This window comes from Taurulus bubalis (genome assembly GCF_910589615.1).
Source record: "Taurulus bubalis genome assembly, chromosome: 2".
In the NCBI taxonomy this organism is placed as follows: Eukaryota; Metazoa; Chordata; class Actinopteri; order Perciformes; family Cottidae; genus Taurulus; species Taurulus bubalis.
The window spans coordinates 41,650,792-41,671,067 of record NC_136590.1 but is presented as its reverse complement, the minus strand read 5'-3'; the positions used below and the strand labels follow the sequence as shown (position 1 = coordinate 41,671,067).

Here is a 20,276-nt window from a genome sequence, read left to right as displayed (position 1 = left end):
AGGGGCATGCGTGTTGAGCGACTGGCGACCTCTGACAGATGTTTCCTGTACGTGACAACACTCCCCACTGTACTCCGACGTGAGCAGGTAGTCCGGCTCACACACAGTCCACCTGCTGCGGTCAGACAGCGCTGACACCTTCACCGAGGGGTTTAAAATGAGTTTCCTGAACAACAAGATCACTAGTTGACGGTGACAAAATGGGAAATCGGAGTTCATTTAGAACATCTTATTTCAAAAACTGAATTTATAGATATCAGATGTCAGAATTCATCTACAATGTACCATGTTTAACTCGTCGTTATTATAACTGGTGACACATTAACACGGAAAAAATACTGACGATGTTCATTCCGGGGCGATGATTAAACTGTAGAGAGATGCAGCTGAGCTTTAATAAAGAAAAATGTTGAATCTATTTCAATAAAATGTCTCTATTTTGTCCGTTTGTAACCCTGTTGGTAAACATGAAAAGACTGGGGCTTTTGGTAGAAATGGGTCCAGTATTGAGGGCTGTAACAAGCAGCCATAAATTGAACTGTGAGGAGGATCGTGCAGCGCCTACGTAGCAGTGCGTTAGCTAGAAGTGCTCGTTTCTGTCCCGACAGGCTCGGGTTGCTGTTCTAAAGTGTCTGACAACATTATGGAAAGGACTTACAGAGAAATACGACCTTTTCCTTTACTTTCTCTTGATCAAGAAGCCCAAGTCTCGTGAAATCAACAGGTCCCACTCTTTACAGCTTTTTTTCCTCCGGGGTCACCGGGTCACAGCACCCAAAGGACCACCAGCCTGTTTGCTTCCCAACACTCGCTCCCTCTCATCTTTTTATCCGTGTACACTGGATCAAATGAATACGGGCAGCCATCTGATAATAGCACACTTATAACAACAATCAAGGCCCGTCTGTGGCAAAAACAAGCACCTTTAGTGGACGTAGGTTGATCACTTTCAAATAAACCAGATTGCTCCATCAGACAAAAACAAATACAAATACAATCTGAAATCACTGTTAGAACAATGCAAATAAAGTTCTCTCTGTGCAAAAAATAACTAATATTTGGCAAAAAAAAATAGCTTATTGTGGCTGCAATTAAACTGTTTTGCACTGAATATCTTTACAAGATAATAACAATAACGTGCAAAACAAAAACAAAACAGAATTAGTGCAGATATTTGAATCATCAGGTTGTATCAGTATTAGTGGCTGCAGTGAGCTGCTTTCCTCTACAAATATTTTTAAAAATGGGATTGCAGGCTTGATACGGCCGCTCTCAATTCATGCATTCACGGAGATTGACTTTTGGCAAAACGCCAAGAACCGGCGAGTCACACAATGGCGTAACGTAAACATTTTCACGAAGTACAGGCATTTCGCCATGAATTTATTAATGACGTTTTATGTCTGTGTACTTTTTTAATACGTGAAGTTCTCAACAAATGTTGAAATAAAGAAATTCTGCATTTCCCTCCTGCGCGCCACCTGTAATACCTCCGCGCCCCACAGTTTGAGAACCACTCGTATAACCCGAGATTGGCATAGAAGAACAGTTCACTGTTGTGTTGTAATAACCCCATCAACATATGTGTGTGTGCAAAAGATGAGCAAAGGAATCTATGTTAATCCTTTACTCCCCTCCCATCCTCTGAAAAGATCACAACAATAAACCTCGTAGTTCGGAGGCCCATCAGCCAGGTGTTGCATGTGCACCTGTTGGCTTTACCTTTCTTCTGAAGCTGCGCTCTCTCCTTCTGCCGCAGGTCTATCTCTCTGCCCAGGGCCTTCCTCTGACGCTGCAGCTCACACCGCAGCACGGCAATGCGCAGCTGCATGCACTCTCGCTCCTTCTTCTGCAGAAAGAGGATGAAGGGAAACATATTTAATGTGTGGGCACAGCGATTCTAGTGTTTATTACCCTTTATAATGACCCCAAAATTCCTACCAGCTCCTACAAAAACAAGCTATGCTCCCATGTGACGTTGATCTAATGATCATCTACTCATTCTCGCCTACGGGTGCAGCGATAGATTCAAATAGCTGGATCGGGTATCGGTGACAATGGGGGCCGATCTATTGAAGTCAATGCTTCTATGCGATATACATTCTACACTGGGAGTTTAATTCTGGGAGTTTGCTGCATCAAAAAAGTTTTCATGTGAATTGTAATTCCTGTAATTCCTAATTTTTTCACCACGTTCCTGGTGTACAATTTAAGTTAATAACAATTCAGTGAATTTATAACCATGCTACATTTTGTTCCACACAACGAGGCATACTGCTTATTAATCAAACACTGGAATCCGATCGGTACTCTGTACCGGCTGACACCTGAAGACTAGGTATTAGTATCTGGACTGAAACAGTTGGATCGGTGAGCCTCAATAATCCAGAATCCACCGTCAAAAACTAATGACGAGGAAGTTTGCGAAAGGAATCGGCATTTCAAAACATCTCACTGAGTCCCGAGATCATTGTTACAGAAGTAAAAGGTGAGTAATCAGGCTGAGCGACTAACAAAAGCCACACTACTACCGCCTGGTGTTTTCCCCTGACCGTGAAACCCAGTTTGCCCGTCTGTGTTGCAGAGAGTGAACAGGAGGGAGGAACTCCTTAGAATGATGCCGCGCAAACCTCGACCTGCATTTCTGTATTCATCTTTAAATAAATCAGAGTTATTATCTCGACACATGCTGCCGGACCGGGAGAAGAGGCGTCCCTACTTCAGGCTTCATGTCTCAGGGGAGCCTGCAGTGGGCGCCCCATCCCATGAGGAGCAGCACTAGGGATGCACAACCTGATGGATGCGGTTGTAAAGTACAGTAGATGCGGATGAAGAAGATACGGCAACTTATAAAAACATGAAAAGGAGAGATTTAAGAGGCGAGGTTTAGTCCGTGGAGATTCAACAGAGAAGGATGACGAGTTTGGAGGGAGAGCGCTTGCTGGCAGGATACCACAGATCCAACCTTTGCTATTCCCCCTGCAGTTTGCAAGCCGGGACGGTGGCATCACACACACACACACACACACACACACACACACACACACACACACACACACACACACACACACGTAAGATAGTGATCGTGGCCTGGATCAGAGGAAACACAGATACGCTTCTTCTGGAAGACTTCTGAGGGCTTCGCGGTGAAAAACAGAGAGGGGCATCAGTTCGCAGGAGACTGATAGAGCCTCCATCCCTCCCACGTGTCGCTCCCTGATGCTCGCATGTTAACCGCCGCCGGCTTTGGCACGAACCGCGAGCCTCCTACACTTTCACTGAGCGACACAGTTGACAAGTGGGTCAGAGCCGCGTCGGTGTGTGTGTGAGAGATAGACTGTAACCGACCACCAGGGCCCGTCTGACTCTTGCTGAACATCAAACAGCAGTGGGGTCAGCTGAGTAAATACGTAGCGGGCGTGGTGGGGGAGCGTGATATAAGCCAGCAGATTAATGGCAGAGTGTGGGTGAGAGGGTGAAAGGGCCATGCGCTCGGGGTTGGTAGCCTCCACTCTGTCCCCCACTTTGATCCGCGCTCGCTACGACGCGCACAGAAGGATGGTGCTGAGCTCTCCAAAAGGCAAAGAGGGGAACCCTTAGAAGAGCCACACAATGCTCCACTCACTCTTGCCGCGGTTTTCTTTTTTTTCCTTCTTCGACGGAGAGGTGGAGGACGAGGATTATGTGATTTATTAGCTGATGTGAGCTCTGAAAAGGCTTTTTTTTTTGGTTAAAGGAATGTTTCACTGAGGGGGAAATATCAGAGAGGAGTTATTTGAAAGGGATCCTTTGTGGGGGGGGGGGGGGGGGGGGGGGGGGGGGGGGGGTTGAGGGGAATGGAGCCTCAATGTTTTTTGCGAGAAGGCTTGAAAAGGCTATAGTGGGGCTGCTTTAATAGGTGGGGTGAAGGTCCGGGGAGAGGAACAAAAAAAAATATTTAAAACGCCGATGAGGTCGTGATGGAAAGCAACAGATGTAACAGCTGTTGAAAGAGGCTCTCGAAACCTTTGTGTTCTGTATCTGTGTGAGCACACACACACACACACACACACACACACACACACACACACACACACACACACACACACACACACACACACAGTCCCGTAGATTCGAAACACTGGCTAGACGCAAACACGTCCCAGCTGCACTCTTTCCCAAAAAGGCCAAGTCTACCTGGCGGATTGAAAACACTAATGTGTCACTGCCTCCGGGCTTTTAGAACAGCAGAAGGGACGGGACGCTTTTGAAGTGAATGTTTACAATAAACACAATGTCAAACCTGGGATCAGCGCCGCGTTTTCACAGCTGCACGGCTGCCGATTCCAAAAATGCTAAATATGCTCCCTTGCCTTCGCTGTGGATCCCAGTCGAGGATGTATGACAGGAGGTGGAAACACAAACAGTGGGTTTTGGTGAAAGCGTTAGCATTTAGGCATGGGGACGGGGGGGTATTGCTGTCTCCACTTTTTAGTTGAGCAATCCAAACTCAAATATAATATAACTGCCCTAAGGGTATAATCACACGTGACATCACTTTACGTTACAATTACACCTGGGGATTTGGGTGAAACGATCTCTTAAGTCTCACGTAAGTATTCGCCGTGAAACAGTTTGCCGATGTTTGTTGTCAGTGTGGAAGCCGATGGGTTCTTTGAAAACATTGACTCTCGATTTGCGCCGCGTCTTTATCCGCCTCCTCAAAACCTGAAAACGTTTGCGTGTCTCTACAATCCCATAAGCTGCTCAAACAACAACCGCTGCCTCTGAAAATGAGCGAATAAGCGTCTCCCAAACACTGCTGCCGGCGATTTAAAGAGGGAAAGTTGCTGATGAGCTGGAAATCCGCTGGCGACTGGTCAGCCGGCGCTCACCCGCTCCGTGCATGTCGTCGTCGTCCTCAGCTTTTCCTCGATCTCCTTCCCGATCTTCTGCACCGTCACCTGGGTCTGCTTGATGGCTCTCTGGGCGGTGTGGAGCCTGGAGGAGGAAGAGAAGACAAAGACACCACCGAATCATTGTTTGAGAGTGTGCACTGGACCACGAGGAGCACTGCATGCCGACACTGTGCTTCCAAGAGGCCGGAAACATCTACCGGCCGCGTCAGCGTTATGACTTCACCGGCAATTCATTTCCTTTAGCTCGGCCTGTTTGGAGGGCATCGTAAGAATCACGAGTGTCCCCATGCGGACGACTCGGGTTTGTTATCCCTCCTTGTTTTCTTTTCTTGATTTACTGGGGTCGATTCTTTGTCCCGGCCCGACTGCCGAGTCTCCTTAAAACCGTAAAAGTTAACGACGAGTTTTTGACATGAAACAAAAAAGGACTAAAACAATATTGAATTCATGATAATAAAAAGTCTACAGTTCATTCGACCACACTGATCAAGTCCTGAAATACCACAAGCCACAATATCACAGCGTCTAATCACAAGTATTTTCTAATAATCTAACCGCAAAGGGAGATCAAAAGTTGTCCGATAGACGTGAACCCATCAGTCCCTCCGGGAGGCGGAGACAACCGAGAAAAGGACAAATAACTCATTGGAACCACAAAGATGTCACTGTCATGGCTGTGAAGAGGGCACAGCAACATCAGAGCACAAATAACAAGGCGGCGCATTCATTTAGACCATCAATCACAGGGACAATTCACTTCCAAGTTTGTGTCCCTTAAGTCCCCCACACCCACACCCTTACAGCACCCAAGGGACTCCGGCAACACAGCGACACACAACAATCCCACATGGTGGGAGTGGCAGAGGACAGACAAAAAAGGGGGGGCTGGCAATCGGACTGTTAAAATGGTTGATAGGTCATTTACTTCTTGCCAAATGTCTCATTGCCACTCATAAGAGTCGGGTACCTTTCTTTTCTGATGAGAGCCAGAAAGACTCAACTATCTGGACCACATATAGAAATGCGATGGGCCCTTCTTGTTAGCATGTTGCGGTCTCTGATAGCTAGTTTGATGGAGGTAGTAGAGTTTTCCTCAGCTATGCACCACTCTTTGAGTCTTCAAGAAATTGCCTCAGTGGGTTTAGTGTAAGAGGCTTTCTAGCTTGGCGGGGTCATTTTACAAATCCCTGGGGGGCTTTTTTGTTTTTGTTATGAAACTCACAGTCAGCTCTGGATATTATTGCCTCTTTCTGGCAACTAAAGAAAAAAATAAGAAAAGCGAGTATTGGGCAGGAGTCCTACAGGATACATATTTTCTGCCCACATTTTTTAATCCGTCTCAGGGGACCGCGATGGCAGTCAGAGATAGCCCTCCGGAACATCAGGGCCAATCTGTTTTGACAGCTTCATCTGTTTAGGTGATTGCGATGGCAGAATCTGATCTGCTCTCCCCCCCCCCGGGTGAGAATAGTTATCTCCTCTCTCCTTTTCATGCATGTCTGCCACCTCCCCCCCCCGGATTCTTGGCCTAACACCTGCCCATCAGGCTCCATCACAGCCTGTGGACCGACAGGGATGCGCAGCAGTTTAATCTTTCGGCAACTGTCCAAAAAACGTCTTCTCGCGAGCCATGACAACTTTCCTTTTCCAGGTTGACTTACGGCTCTGCCACATGGGATTTGCAGGAAGTTATGACTGAGCCTGTGCACTCAACCCTTGATGCCGATAAACATCAGAAAAACATTAACATCTTCCCTTTTAACCGTGGCACTATGATCCTGCAGGGGTGTCGGATGAAACTTGTGCTTTTGAAACTCACAGATTAGTCTTTTCGATAAACAGACGGCATCTTGAAGATTTGTTTTAATAGGGGCTTTTAGGTAGAGCAAAAAACTCAATGCTAAAATGTTCATGAAGGATTTACAAATCAAATAAATGAAAGTGGATGAAACTGCGACGTACTGTGTGTGACAGAGCAGGTAGGTAGGTAGGTAGGATCGAGCAAAACAGCCAGGCAATAAATAAAACTAGCAATCAAGGGGAAAGAAATCGACTGGTTCAAACTCAGCAGAAAAACCCGACAGCTGCTCCCCCTTACCAAAGCAGAATTTGAAATGTACTTCCAGCTGTTCATCACACGCAATTGTGCCCGATGCACTTGTCAAACAAACGTGGGTCGGAGGATACGAGCCCAGGGACGAGTGACTGTGCAGAATTCATTTCCAGCAACCCTTTCTCAAACGGCCCGGGGGTGAACATGGCAGCCGATTAGAGCCGTTCAAAACGAGCTCTTTGTGACAACAAATTGAGGACAATGTGTCGCTATCGCACCTCTGCCAGACTCAGAACAGGACGGCACCGCAGTCGGGGAAAAAAATAAATAATTCACGACAAACAAAACCGCTTAATTACGCCTGTGGGTCATTGCCAAAGAATGTCAACACATTTGACCACTTGTTATTCACCTCACTTCCCTGTCTCCCTTTTCACAGAATTGAAGATAAGATTGCTTCTATTCTGCAGAGTTGCTGTAAGCCGTGTTTACGTGGCAACTACTAGCGAGATGTGAGGGAGCCAAAGAGATCTTGAGCAACGATCCTGAAAGAGCCAAAATGGGGGTCAGGCCCTCCGTAGGTAATCAGAGGTTTGGATACCGAGTCATGAGCATGAGCTCCTTGCCCTTGTCTTACACTAAAAAACGGTTAGTCATGGTGACTTAGGCTGCCTGGTGGAGTAAGCCAAATAACACACAACCAAAAAGCTTCACTACAAATTGTGATTTATGTTGGAAAAAATCTATTAGTCAGCGCCTATTGTCTTTTGTTTAGGTTGCCAGAAAACACAAAGCGAGGATGAGGCTTAGTTTTGAGTTTGCGTGTAATTTGAAAAGGTGGGAGTAATGCACACTACATCAACAAGCTGCGATAACAGCAGACGGCACCGCGAGGCAAGCGCTACAGAAGCCGCGACGCTGGAGAGAGAAGTAGCAAAACAAGAACGAATTGGGCCGCTAGTGCGAACGCAAGGCAGACAAGCTGCAGAGCAATACACGCCTGAGGGTTTAGCATTGAGATAATGTATTCTCAGATTGAAAGAATGGGTAAAAAAATAAATAATCCCACGACCTAAACTGAAACAGCAAAATTAAACCTCCTCTCAAATGATGTACATGGGGGTTTGTTTGGCCTCTGCGTTAGTCCACTCCAGAGGTGTGAAACGAAAACAAGAGCATCCCCAGTCAGTTTCTCCGCGATGATTTAAAGCTCAGGCCGTCGGTTTGTTTCTGTAGTTGCTGCCGGAGACCCCGGGGCTCAGCCGTACGATGCGGCTGCCTGGTTGAAGCAGGACCACAACAGCGCCCCACGGCGGGAGAGAGCCGGGGCCGCGGGGCCGCGGGGCGTCCAACCAGCGGGCCAGTAGTCTCTCAGGGGAGGGGAGAGGGGCTGCCTTGGGGTAAAGCATTATCACCTCAGAGCTCCACGCCGCTGTGCACAGCTTCTGTTGACACATACATAGTGTACATGCATTCTCCACATAGGAGCGTACGAAAGGCAGATCAGGAAACACGGGCAACATGTGGCTCTGATCACGGGAGGGGAAAAAAGAAAGTCTCCGGCTTTAGGCTCCAGGAGTTAGAAACGGGTTTAATCTGCAATGTCACAGTGCTGAGCTGTGAAGGTTGAGTCCAGAGTTTACCATGCTTCACATGGGCCACTGGGACGAAGGACCTGAACCTTTCAACAGTCGCCGTCTACTTTGTAAACACCGCTGTACGTTTTCGCAGTAAGTGCTCGACTCTTTGCTCTCGGAGAGCTGCGAGGAATAACTGAGGGGCCACTCGAGTGTTTCCTCTTACACGCCGCTTCAAATGTGACGTTCGAGAGCACATCGGGTCGTAAAGGATTTTGACCTCTAACCAGTCTAAACTGGAACAGTAAACCTCGGTAATGTGATGACAATAAGTCAAGTCTACCATCGGCCCCGTCAGGTCTTCCTGCCGCAAACATCAAACCTTTCCCTGGTAAGACAGAGGAGCATACTTGCTCCTGTATTAATAAAGTCTACAGGGAAAAGCTTCTTTTAGTTTTTTAGAACAGCTGGATCATCTTCGTCACCGTCTCCTTGGCTTTCTCTCCACCCAGACAAGGGGGCCCAGCTCTACTGTATGTAATGTGGAAGAGACGAGACTTTGCTGATTGATGATCTGTTCTCTCCCTCTTAATCTCTCCATCTCAGACGTGACGCGTACAAAGCCCACGTCGCCGTGTAGCTCACACGGCGACCCACAGAGGTGGGTCTTGTCAACTCATCAACACGGCCTGAGACAGCCGACAGCGAATCTGCTGACAAATTGCCGTCGTTAATGGAGACCAGCGCGGTCTTAGCGAAGCGCCTCTCGTCCTTTTTTACCCCGTTAAAGCACTACACTGAGAGAGAGAGAGAGAGAGAGAGAGAGAGAGAGAGAGGCTTTGCACTGGGCAGAGTGGGAGAGAGTTGGATGAGAATATCCGACATTGTGGGCGTCCCAGGTAAACATGCATACAAAATAATTACTTTTTTTTTACTTTTCAGCGATAGCATGATTAAAAAGTAAATGTCAGCTAAGCGGCACATAAACGGGACCATACATCACTTCTCTATGCATGCAACCACGTAAGTGAGCCAATAACACAGGCAGAGATTTCTACACCAGGCGCGGCTCCACGAGCAGGACTTTGAAAAAGGGTCAGCAACTGAGTGGTGTATATGGTTACGTACCATGAGGGAGGGGGGGGGATAATCCCTATTGGAGTGTTCAGTATCTGATGAATCATTCTACAGAACATAATCATAAACTATGTGCATATGAGCACGGCGAGCCAAGGAACAACTGACAGGGGTGAGGAGCAGCAGGCAGAGCAGTGTGTGGGAAGAAAGGGGATCAATGTAACTGTGTTAGACTCCGCTGAGTCCCAGAGGGTGCCGATAGAAGAAGAGGATGTGGAGGAAAGCTGCAATAATAAAAAATGAGCAAGAGCAGAGGTCATAAAAGTTATGATTCAAACTGCGATTTTTTTATTTTTCTGCTGCTGCGAGCTGCTGGGGAGGCAACGGTACTCTCATTCAAGCACAAACCATGACCACCTCTGGATGAGAGAGCGCTGTTTAAGTAAAGTGGCATGACTCCCCTTTTCCTGACACTGCAAAGTCTTGTGACGCGTTTATGTCCCCCTATTTAGTTCTTATAGGAGGAAAAAAAGTCAGCGGAGGTCATCGTAATGCTCCTAATGACAGGATCCTTATCTTATTTTGGAGACGTCCCACCATCCACATACACGTTTACTTAGTTTAAACTGGGTGTAATTACGCCGTTTTGTGATACGGCCATGATCACAGGGTTTCCCTCTTGGGGAACCCCTCCTGATGCCGAAAGCAGCGTTTGCATTCTACCGCATTTAAATATAAAACGTGGAACGGCAAGGCCGTGTTTGTCAACAGATGCCGGGACAGCCTCGTGTCGTGTAAAGCTCTTAATTACTGCACCAGGGTTTCCCTTCTAACGAGGGTGAGGGTTGATTTGTTTTTTTAGCAAATCTCGTCTCCTTCCTGTGGTGTTAATTTATATTGCAACCCTTTCTTCTTATTTTTTTCCCCCCACTGTCAGCAGTAAGTACTTTAACGCTAATTACAATCCCAAATCTGATGCTGGGTAGACTGCTAAAAATGTTCCATATGTTTGTCACATTATGCCCCACAAAGACAGTGTAGCCTACAAGCTTTGTGACTTTGCAGAAGAGCTGCTCTGATGACAGGATTAAGACGTCGGCTTTCCTGTGGCGCCACCTGCTGGAATACAAATGCTAAAAGGCAAAAATGAAAAACACATAACAGAAGAAAGTTATGTCAGACGACTAAACAAAAACTAAATAAAATGGTGGGTTAAAATAAATCAAACATACTATGGAGCATTCTTTGTCAGTAGTATAAATCCACTGCAGTAAAGGTTGCTGCACTGTAATAATGATGACGTGATATGATAACACGATACGAGACCGCTTCGTGGCATGAACCTTACCTGAGCAGAGAGAAAACGCTGTAGGAGTTCCTCACTGAACTCTGGTCGACCTGAAGCAGACTGTTTTTCTTCCGCTCCGACTGGTCCTGCAACAGCCACATGTGAAGTGTTTCAGTGCAGGGGCCAAACAGCGTCTGAATAAAGCTAATGAGATTAGCACCGGGTATACCATTGTGATGTGATGCGGGCGCTCTGGGAAAACTGTTAAAAAAAAAAAAAAGGGCCGTACCTTATGATCAAAGTCAGCCGAATAGTAGCCGTCGTTCAGCCCGAATATTATCTCGTTGGGATTCCGGGATCGAATCTGTGGACAAAGAGACGGCAGCAGAGGCTCATTGTGTGCCGGGCCGAGACGGGGGGGGGGGGGGGGGGGGGGGGGGGGGGGGGGGGGGGGGGGGGAGAGAACAAACAGCGGTCATCTGTCTGTGCATGAGAATGTGCTATCTGTTTACGAGCTTTTCAAAGTGGCATCGCCGGAACAGAATCACAATGCCATTGAGTTCTTTTACTGCATTTTGCGAAGTCTTTGGCTCTTTTATCCAAAGAGAGTTTCAAAGTGCAAATACGACTTGGAACTCGTTGGGCCCTCGGAGCACAGGCCTCGGCACAGTCCTACAGATCGCTGAATTAATGCGACATGCGTTTGCTCACATTTCTTCCCATTTTAACCCCATTTACCCTGGTGAGTAGCATTGCAACATAAGTGCTAATTACTTCACAGATGTTTTGATTTTTCTGTGCTATGTCCAAGGTCAAAATTAAGCGTTTTGCAAATTGAAACTGGGCCGCAGCAGCGACTGTAAAACACTGTTAAACACACTTACACGACCTTTGCACCTTGTGAGTTTGGACTTAACAGAGATAATAAAACAATTTATGCGTTCATAGGGCACACCACTTACTGGATAGATCCCTTTGCATCCTGTACACACTCCCTACCGCAAAGGGACCCTTTGTTGTGTATGTATTGTATACGAGTCAAATAAAGTGTACGTGCGTGCAGTTGCTGACCTGCTGTCCCGTGTATCTGAGGCCATCCAGGTTGACCTTCCATTCTATGAGGAGCTGGTACTGTTCCTCCCGTCCTCCCCAGATCCTCACCACGAAGCAAGACACTGAGGTGTCCAGGAGGTCTGGCAGCATGCCAAAGTCCAGGCTCCGCCAAGTTGGGTTCTGACAGACACACACACACACACACACACACACACGATGATTTGCAGACACTTGGTGAGGACAATCAGTAGATAGTACATAAATACCCAACATTACAGCTGACCAGCTCAATGACTGATTTATTTGATTAGGAAATAATAACATTCAAGCTTGAACTGAAGCCACAGTTTATGTCAGACAAGTAAAGACAATACAAGAGTGTATTTAGTTTTTTTTTTACATGCTGAAGAGCTTGGATCAAAAAATATATATAAAATGTAAAAGCCTCTGTCAAGCTCATCATAATCTGATCCTTATACATTGCAAGGTAATTGAATCAACCTGTTCTACGTTAACGTTTTGATCTCTGCGTCCTTGAACTTTCAGACTGACAGCACTGAGTACCGGTTCTACAAAGCACTGCAGCCATTTACATCATTCAATTATTTATCATTTCCCTCCATCGGAGAGACAGAAAAAAAATGTAATCTCTGGCAAACAGACCGGGGAGGAATGTCAAACGCAGGAGTACAATCCACAGGTTTAGGGGGAGGGTAGAAAACAGAACTAGTGAGAGTCAGCAGCGGAAGCACGGCAGTTAGAACGGAAACAGGAAGAGCGACAGGAAACGTTTCCTAGAGACAGAGTACTGGAGGACGAGCGCCAGCAAGGACGTTAACTTCAACAGAAGGAAGTTAGGCTGAGAGAAAGCGCTAACAGGAGGAGTCACGACACCCGCAGCGCGTTGTACAGTCTGTCTGCCGAGGGCGAGCGAGCAGCGGGCCTGGAGAACAGCTTAGGTCAGCTCATGACTCGGCAGAGAGCCCAACAGCAATGGCTCGCTCTCCTCGTGTTGCTCCTATAGCTTCACGCAGAGCTGTAAATCTGCCGTCCAAATATATAATTCATGTTGGGGCAAGTCCGACATCTTAGTCAACAAAGCATGTTTCGCAGCATTTAAGGAATCCGATAGCGAAACAACAAGTTGGCTAAATGTGTGACTGGCAGATAGGCAGCAGGTCGAAAGGCCGCAATGTGGTGACAACATCCTGATCTACTCCCAGGAGGCAGACGTGGACAGTTTGATGGTTTAAGTAGGTATACTCACCAGCGAGTCCCGTATGACTTCACTCTTGTAAAAATCTAAAAAGAAGACAAAGAACGCTCATTAAAAGAAGGACGAAAAAGTATCATGCACAACAAACAGGGTTAAATCTACCCTAAAATACAATTGACAGAAGCTCAGCTTTAATTTGTGAACCTAGATGAGTTCCTGCCGGACAGCAGATACACAAGGCCGTGGTCATAATGTTGTCTGGAGTAAACACAGCGAGGACGCCACGCTGACTTTCAGGGATTATTATTATGTTCGGATTCACAGCTGGGAGACATGCAAATAAAAAAAATATGGAAAACCTTTAAATAAATACTACAACAGAACAGACCTGTTCAATGTCTGCGCCGCGGCTCCATAAAGTGAAAACTGATGACATCAGGGACACTCATCTTGTGTTTGTAGATGCTAAATTCAGTTTCTGAAACCTTTGCAAAAGGATATCACTTCTATTTTATTTGAATTACTTTTTTTTTTTGTTCTATTCCCTGAAAGAGGCCATCACACTTTGGTGTAAGGTGCCGACTAAATTGCTTTACAAACTAAATAAAAGCGCCTTCTTTTATAGACTGATAATTTAAGCAATTTGGAATTTCATATTTGGCATGACCACCTTAGCTTTAGTACATTAGTTCATAGGGGATGTGGAGTTGGAGCCTGAGAAGTATAGTGTGCAAAGTTGACAGTGTGTGTGTGTGTGTGTGTGTGTGTGTGTGTGTGTGTGTGTGTGTGTGTGTGTGTGTGTGTGTGTGTGTGTGTGTGTGTGTGTGTGTGTGTGTGTGTATGTGTGTGTGTGTTAACACTGACCTCTAGATATGCGGCCCCCTATACAGAGGTGGAGGGTGAAGTAAGTGTCCAGCAGTGGGGAACCATTCTTGTTGACAATGTTTCTGGCCGCGATGCTCCGGAGATGACGCAATCGCCTCTGTATGGCCGGTGGGGAGGGAGGACAATGGGGACAGATAGAGAATAAAGAACAGATATCAGGGCTGCTGTGTTCAGTTTCATTCCGATCATGCGACGCTTAAAGGCAAATACTATCGGGCAGACTCCTGACTGGGTCACAGGACAAGTGGAAAGCCAAAGCCTTCGGGCCAATGAAGTACCTCATTCTCCATCCTATACATAATCAGCTTAAAATAGCAGTAGTTGGCACCATCAGCTGTGGCAGTCTGCTGGATGTGGGCTTAAATAATAGTGGCATTACATAGTCATGGCGGAATGAAGTAGCCAGTTCATTCAGGCAGGCAAGACAGTCACATGAGAGGTTTTAGCTCGAAAATGATCTATCAAAGAATCTACAAAAGTCACTATATCAGTTTAGAGGCAAACAAGAGATGCCATTTCGCAAGTTCCCGCTTCAGGCGAACGCGTCACAACTTCTCTATTGACCAGCAGACCTCTCCTCCTGCAGCCATACCAAGACTTAAACTAAATCATGGGATTGCCTATTAAGATTAAAGGGCAAACAAAAACCCTGATTGTTCCAGGGATTTTTAACCCCCTCCCTTCCTTCAAAATGTGAGCGCACATTTATGAAATGAGCTAATGTGGACCACAGGCGGAGAGAGTTGGGGGTACACTTCAGTATGAAACTACTCTGGTGTGTCGGGCTCTCAACAACAACACTAATATCATAACAGACGAAAAAAAGTGTAATGCAAGTATCACCAATAGTTCTCCGGCAGGGATCAAAATGCTCCGATGGTGTAAGGTATGTGACAAAGCGATTAGCTGGTCACGAGCCTGCAGCTGAATACATGTAATGCGTGAACACAGACAGCCCGTTTTCCTCACAAAGCGGCCATGGCCTTCAGTCTGTGCTGCCGTCTGCCCTCATTGGCATTTCACTGGTTCAGCTAGCTGAACCTAATAACCTGGTCATAGTGATGTCACAGCATCAGGTGTGCGTGGAGGCCGGCGGGCAGAGCAAATGTCCAGGCGCAAAGTAGAACCGAGGCTTTGAGCAAATATAGGAACAGATAATCGTTGAGCTTGTTCTTTATGGTTAGAGATACATCCAATAGGAAAATCACAGAGAGAGATTCTATGAGTAGTCGTGAAAGACTTGGTTGTGTAATGCCTCCATTGTCGCTGAGAGCTGAGGGGACTAGGTTGTACTAGCTTGACTAATAACAGAGACTGTTTAATTCAATATTTAGAAGCACATTCACTGCATAACATCAAATAGGTCAGAGATTTAACTTTTGGGAATAAAGTTACAAACAGCTACCTTCATTTTCACATTGCATATTGAACAACTGTGAATTCAAAAACATTTCAAAATCTGAAAATAGTTATGAGCACAACATCATAAAAATAATGAATCTCTACTTAGAACTTTGTTATGTTACACTTGTACGCATGTTCTGTCTTTGAAAGCAGCAACTATAAATATGTACATTCCTACTAGGATATCCACAAAGAAGTATTGGGTCAACAATGTTGTGATATTTGATTTTTCATTTTTATTCATATCACACAGCCCTATATAACCAGAGCAAGCACTCTCAAAACGCAGGGTTTGCCTTTTGTTGAGTCTTACAAAGGCCTTAAAAATGTTTGGCTCCGAGGTGTTTCTAATGAACAATCACAGTTTTCATAATTAATAGGTTTCTTAGCAGAAGTCACAAGCCATCCGTAACAACTACCACATTAACCATCTCCCTTGAAGTTTATCTTTTGGTGCTGCGAGCCAGTGGGCCAGCAGAACAATGTTGCTGCGGAGAAGAGTGTGAGAAAAACTGTTTTACCATGGAAAAGACACATGAAACCAGTAATTACAAATGCATTGGTCACAGCATCATGCCTTTTCCATGTGAGACCAATCATCTGAGGGAGCAGAGGAAATGTACATAAAATAACAGCTCAAATGCATTTGTAAGGTCAGTTCACCTAAATACAAAAGGGACAATGTTTTTTAGATTTCTTTTTTTGATGACGTTTTAAAATCTCTGTCTCAGAGATGTCTGCTGCCAGGCCAATTTAATAGAAATAAAAGGGAATTTCAGTGCAGATAAATCTTTCAATTGTAAGCTTTGAGGAGCACAAATAATCCCTCCATTGTATTAGGGTGGCCGGAGAAAGGCAGACATTTTCAAACCTCGACACATGAAACTGAACTTACGTATGTGGCCAGATACCACATGACAAGAGAGAACACATCTTTGTTTGTGTTTGCACAAATTGGGTAAACTGATCATTTTTAACAAGTGAGAATAGAACATTGACAGAATTTTTAGCAAGATTTTCATCCTCAGTTGTTGCCACAAGCATGTCGCCACGCTAAATACAGCACGTCAGATATTCAAACATTACCCTTGAAAAATATACGTAGTGTCTGTTTAATCTGAATAACAATAATAGATGTAGGCACAATATAAAATGTATTGTTTTTCTTCATCAATATGTACTCTGCTTAGTATGACCCACTATATGGAGAAGGGGTTTAATTTAATCTAATCACATTTTTGCAGAGTCTGTGGAGCAACATAATGCTTCCTTACTGTACATGCTGTGAGTATTGATGTGTAATAAAGTGGTTCGGTGTAGGCTTTTAGCTGAAACTAGTCCCCTCTGCATATAGATGCTTCACTCGCTGGATGTTGAGTCAGGTGTTGGCCCTTTAAGCTGCACACTAATATAGGTTTCTAAGCATAAGAACGACCTCCAACAATGGATGTTTCTCACTACACAACCCATATCCAACTACTGCTAAAAATGACAGTGACGTGCTGGAGTGTGTGTCTGTGTGTGTCTGAGTTTACAGTCTGAGGTCAGTGCCCCTCATGAATGAACTGTCAACTGACAACTTTGTACATGTCGTTTCCAAATGAATGAATTAATGGATAAGTGAAAAGATGATACATTTCCCTTCCGCAGAAATCACACATTAAGTTAGTTCACTGCCTTGATATTTCCCATGCATCACTAAAATACCTGGATAGACAACACATCACCGTTATGACAGACGCTTCCCGTTCAGCGGAGCTGTCACCTGCCTGCTGACATGACGCCAAGTTAAGTTACCATTAGCAGAAGCACACTAGCTTCGTAAACAATTAAGATATAACTATTACTATATACTATATTCTCAAAATTGGACAACAAGCTGATAAAGAGCCGGGTTTAGAAATGCCTAACACAAGCCCAGCTGGTGGTCAGTGTGCCTCAAGTGTCAGTCCAGTTAGCTGACATTCATTTACAGTAAGCTAGCTAGCTAGCTAGCAGCTGCTAGCTAGCTAGCTAGCCTGACAGGCCCGCCTTGTTGCTCCAGGCAGCCGTTGCAACTGGCGTTGTAAACTAGCACACAACACGCTGACATTGTCATTTCAAAGCAGTGGGCTCGGGGGCTTTGCGTTTACCTGCTGGGACGTGAGCTCTACGTGTAAGGCTCGAGAGGATGAGGCTCCAGAGCTTGTGACAGAGGCGGCGGGGATGGCAAGAACCCGACCGGTGTTGGAGTTCATCCTCCTGTCGGCATGTAGCGGGTCCCCCTCATTCAACAAAACAACCCATCCACGACATCCAGAACACTCGGTGTAAAGTTTGGGAAGCTCCAGGCAACCAGTAGAGACACGCAGACACGGCTGTGTGCGTGGGTAACGCGCTACTCCAGCTGTCAGCTAACCAACGGGACGTAAACAAAGTACAGGCGATTTCGCTACACTTCGGAAATCCGTCTCCGGTTTAGAGGCGCGACATCGAGGCTGCTGATTGGCTCAAAGGGACGTCCGTCACGTGGAGGCGGCGCCTGCTACTGACAACTCGTGTTACTATTGGTTGTATTGTCTGTTTATCGACCAGGATGGGGGCGGGCATCCGTTGAAAACTGTCAAAGCTGTAAAATATAAGGAAATTGCACAGAACAGCATGACCTGCAGGTGACAGTTACAAGGTGGCAGCTCGACACTTTCTCACCTCTAATCTCCATTGAAGCTGGTTCAAAAAGTGACGAGACTATTCAAATGTATATTGTGCTGGCCATCCAAGGGGCTCTGATTCACTTTATGTCACTGATTTCCAAGTACTAGAGGAAGTAGAGGAAGATAGAGGAAGTACTGAGACTGAGTAAAAGTACCAGTGTAAAATGACTCCATAACGTGTAAAAGTCTTGCATTTCAATTTATACTTAAAAGTATCAAAAAGTACATAAAAGTACAACAGTAGTATCGGCTGAATGTCAATAAATACAAATAAATAATCAATAAATGCTCTCAATGTAAAATGACAAGTTTCATAGTTTCATAGTATACATATATGTTAGGCTTTAAGATATGATTGTATTACTGTGAAATCGGGAACAATGTATTTATAAACTGATCATGTGTTTTGTATGTAACATATGAACCTGCAATACAATACCTAATTGCCGATGTGATTTAAATGTAGTGCATTAAAAGTATTGAAAATTATAGTGTGAAAATATATAAAGTTCTTGAGTAAATGTACTTTACTTTCCACCACTGCATGATCCCCAACGCCTACTACTGTACTGTATGAAAGCCTTGATCATCCTGACTGCAGTACATTAAGCAACCATCAGGGGGCAGCATCCGACACAGAGTTATCTTTCCTATGGGTCATTGGACTTCAAAATAAAATATTGATTGCTTTGTGCTTTTAGGAATTCTCGGTATTGTGCCTTTTGAACAGAACTTGCATGGTTTGGAAAACTACTTGTTGGTGTGCAAAATAGGCTTATTAGAAAGCACTGATACTGTGATCAAACTTTTTTTTTCAGCATTGGCCAGTTTCCAACCCTTTTGAGTATTACATTTTACTACTACAAGCAACAGATTTTAAATATGAAATATTCAAATGCCAGCCTCCTGACTGGCTACAAAATAAATCATCAGTAGGTGGTAGGGCCTTGTCTTACCAAGCCCCCCTTCTTTGGAACTGTCTTCTTACCCAAATTCGAGAGGCTATTCTGTCGACTCATTTAAAAGTATAATAGTAGTATAGTAGTTTTTTTTCGTATAAGCCTTTAACTTCACTTAGTCTGCCCTCAAATACTAAATTACTGTGATATAACATCCAATTGTGTACAGTTGTGCAACTGTTTGTATGTCTTATTTTTGTGATGCTTTGTATGTACTTGTGTATTCTACTAATGTTGCTCTTTGCAGTTTTTATTACATGTGGCATTCTTTGTGATATTAAGCTTTAAAAAACTTTTTCCCGGCTTAAAATGCTGTGTACGCAAATACAGAATACTACTAATATTACACTGTCAGATAGTGTGTGTAAATACATTTAACAGCTATGTAGTTACTTATGAAATAGGGTTGAGTGGAATACTCGGATGAAACAAGTTGCCGTAATGGATAATGTACTTTTTGAATACATTAATACACTGTAAATTATATCTATCAGATATATATCTAGCTATATATATATATATATATATATATATATATATATATATATATATATATATATATATATATATCTGCGGCAAAATCGTAGCTCCTTTGTCACCTTTTCGGCGAAATTCGACGTTTTGAAATGAAAACATGTCATCCACGTAAATCGTGTAGATCCGAAGAGTTTTGGTTTTTGGGAGGGGGGGTCAACGCGCCCAGCGTTTCTGAGATCAGAGTGAGACACGGAAAAAAAAATGAAGTTGTGCTCTTCGCAAATAGAAGATCTTTGACGTGTCGAGTCTTGGCCAATCAGCGTTAAGATGTCTACAGCGCCTTAATTTCCCTCCCACCAGTTTGTTTAATGGGAAGCTAGTCACCGTGCTAACACGTTAGCTAACGTTGTTGGAGACAGCGAGCGAGATTACTGGCAGCGGAGAGTCCGTGGCAGCGTGTGACGTCAGACAGGAGAGCGGCGAGTCAGCGGCTCTGCAGTTCTACCTACCGACACCTGACTACATATAAGGATAGGACAATGGAGATGTTATCCAACTTGTATTTTAATTAAAAAACAAGTGGGAAAAAATAAAATCAAAAGGCTGGTACATTATACATATTATGGCATATAAGTGTAATATTATGAAGTGAAATTTAGTAGTAGCAAAACAATATTCAGTATAGTACAGCAGTAT

The 20,276-nt window shown here is 44.8% G+C and overlaps 1 protein-coding gene across 1 annotated transcript in view; it reads right to left on the bottom strand.

Annotated features, from left to right (window-relative positions):
• Positions 1-17,694, bottom strand: part of uvrag (UV radiation resistance associated gene) — a gene marked incomplete at its 3' end in the record, with an annotated part of 79,115 nt that extends 61,421 nt beyond the window's left edge. The window contains exons 1-8 of the mRNA XM_079233886.1: positions 17,584-17,694; positions 14,027-14,144; positions 13,214-13,248; positions 11,965-12,126; positions 11,183-11,257; positions 10,954-11,039; positions 4,875-4,980; positions 1,723-1,849 (exon numbers count right to left, since the gene is read on the bottom strand). Of these exons, the coding sequence (XP_079090012.1) occupies positions 1,723-1,849; positions 4,875-4,980; positions 10,954-11,039; positions 11,183-11,257; positions 11,965-12,126; positions 13,214-13,248; positions 14,027-14,144; positions 17,584-17,688 (814 nt within the window). The 5' untranslated portion in view covers positions 17,689-17,694. The remainder of the gene's footprint in view (positions 1-1,722; positions 1,850-4,874; positions 4,981-10,953; positions 11,040-11,182; positions 11,258-11,964; positions 12,127-13,213; positions 13,249-14,026; positions 14,145-17,583) is intronic.
• Positions 17,695-20,276: the final 2,582 nt, after the last annotated feature.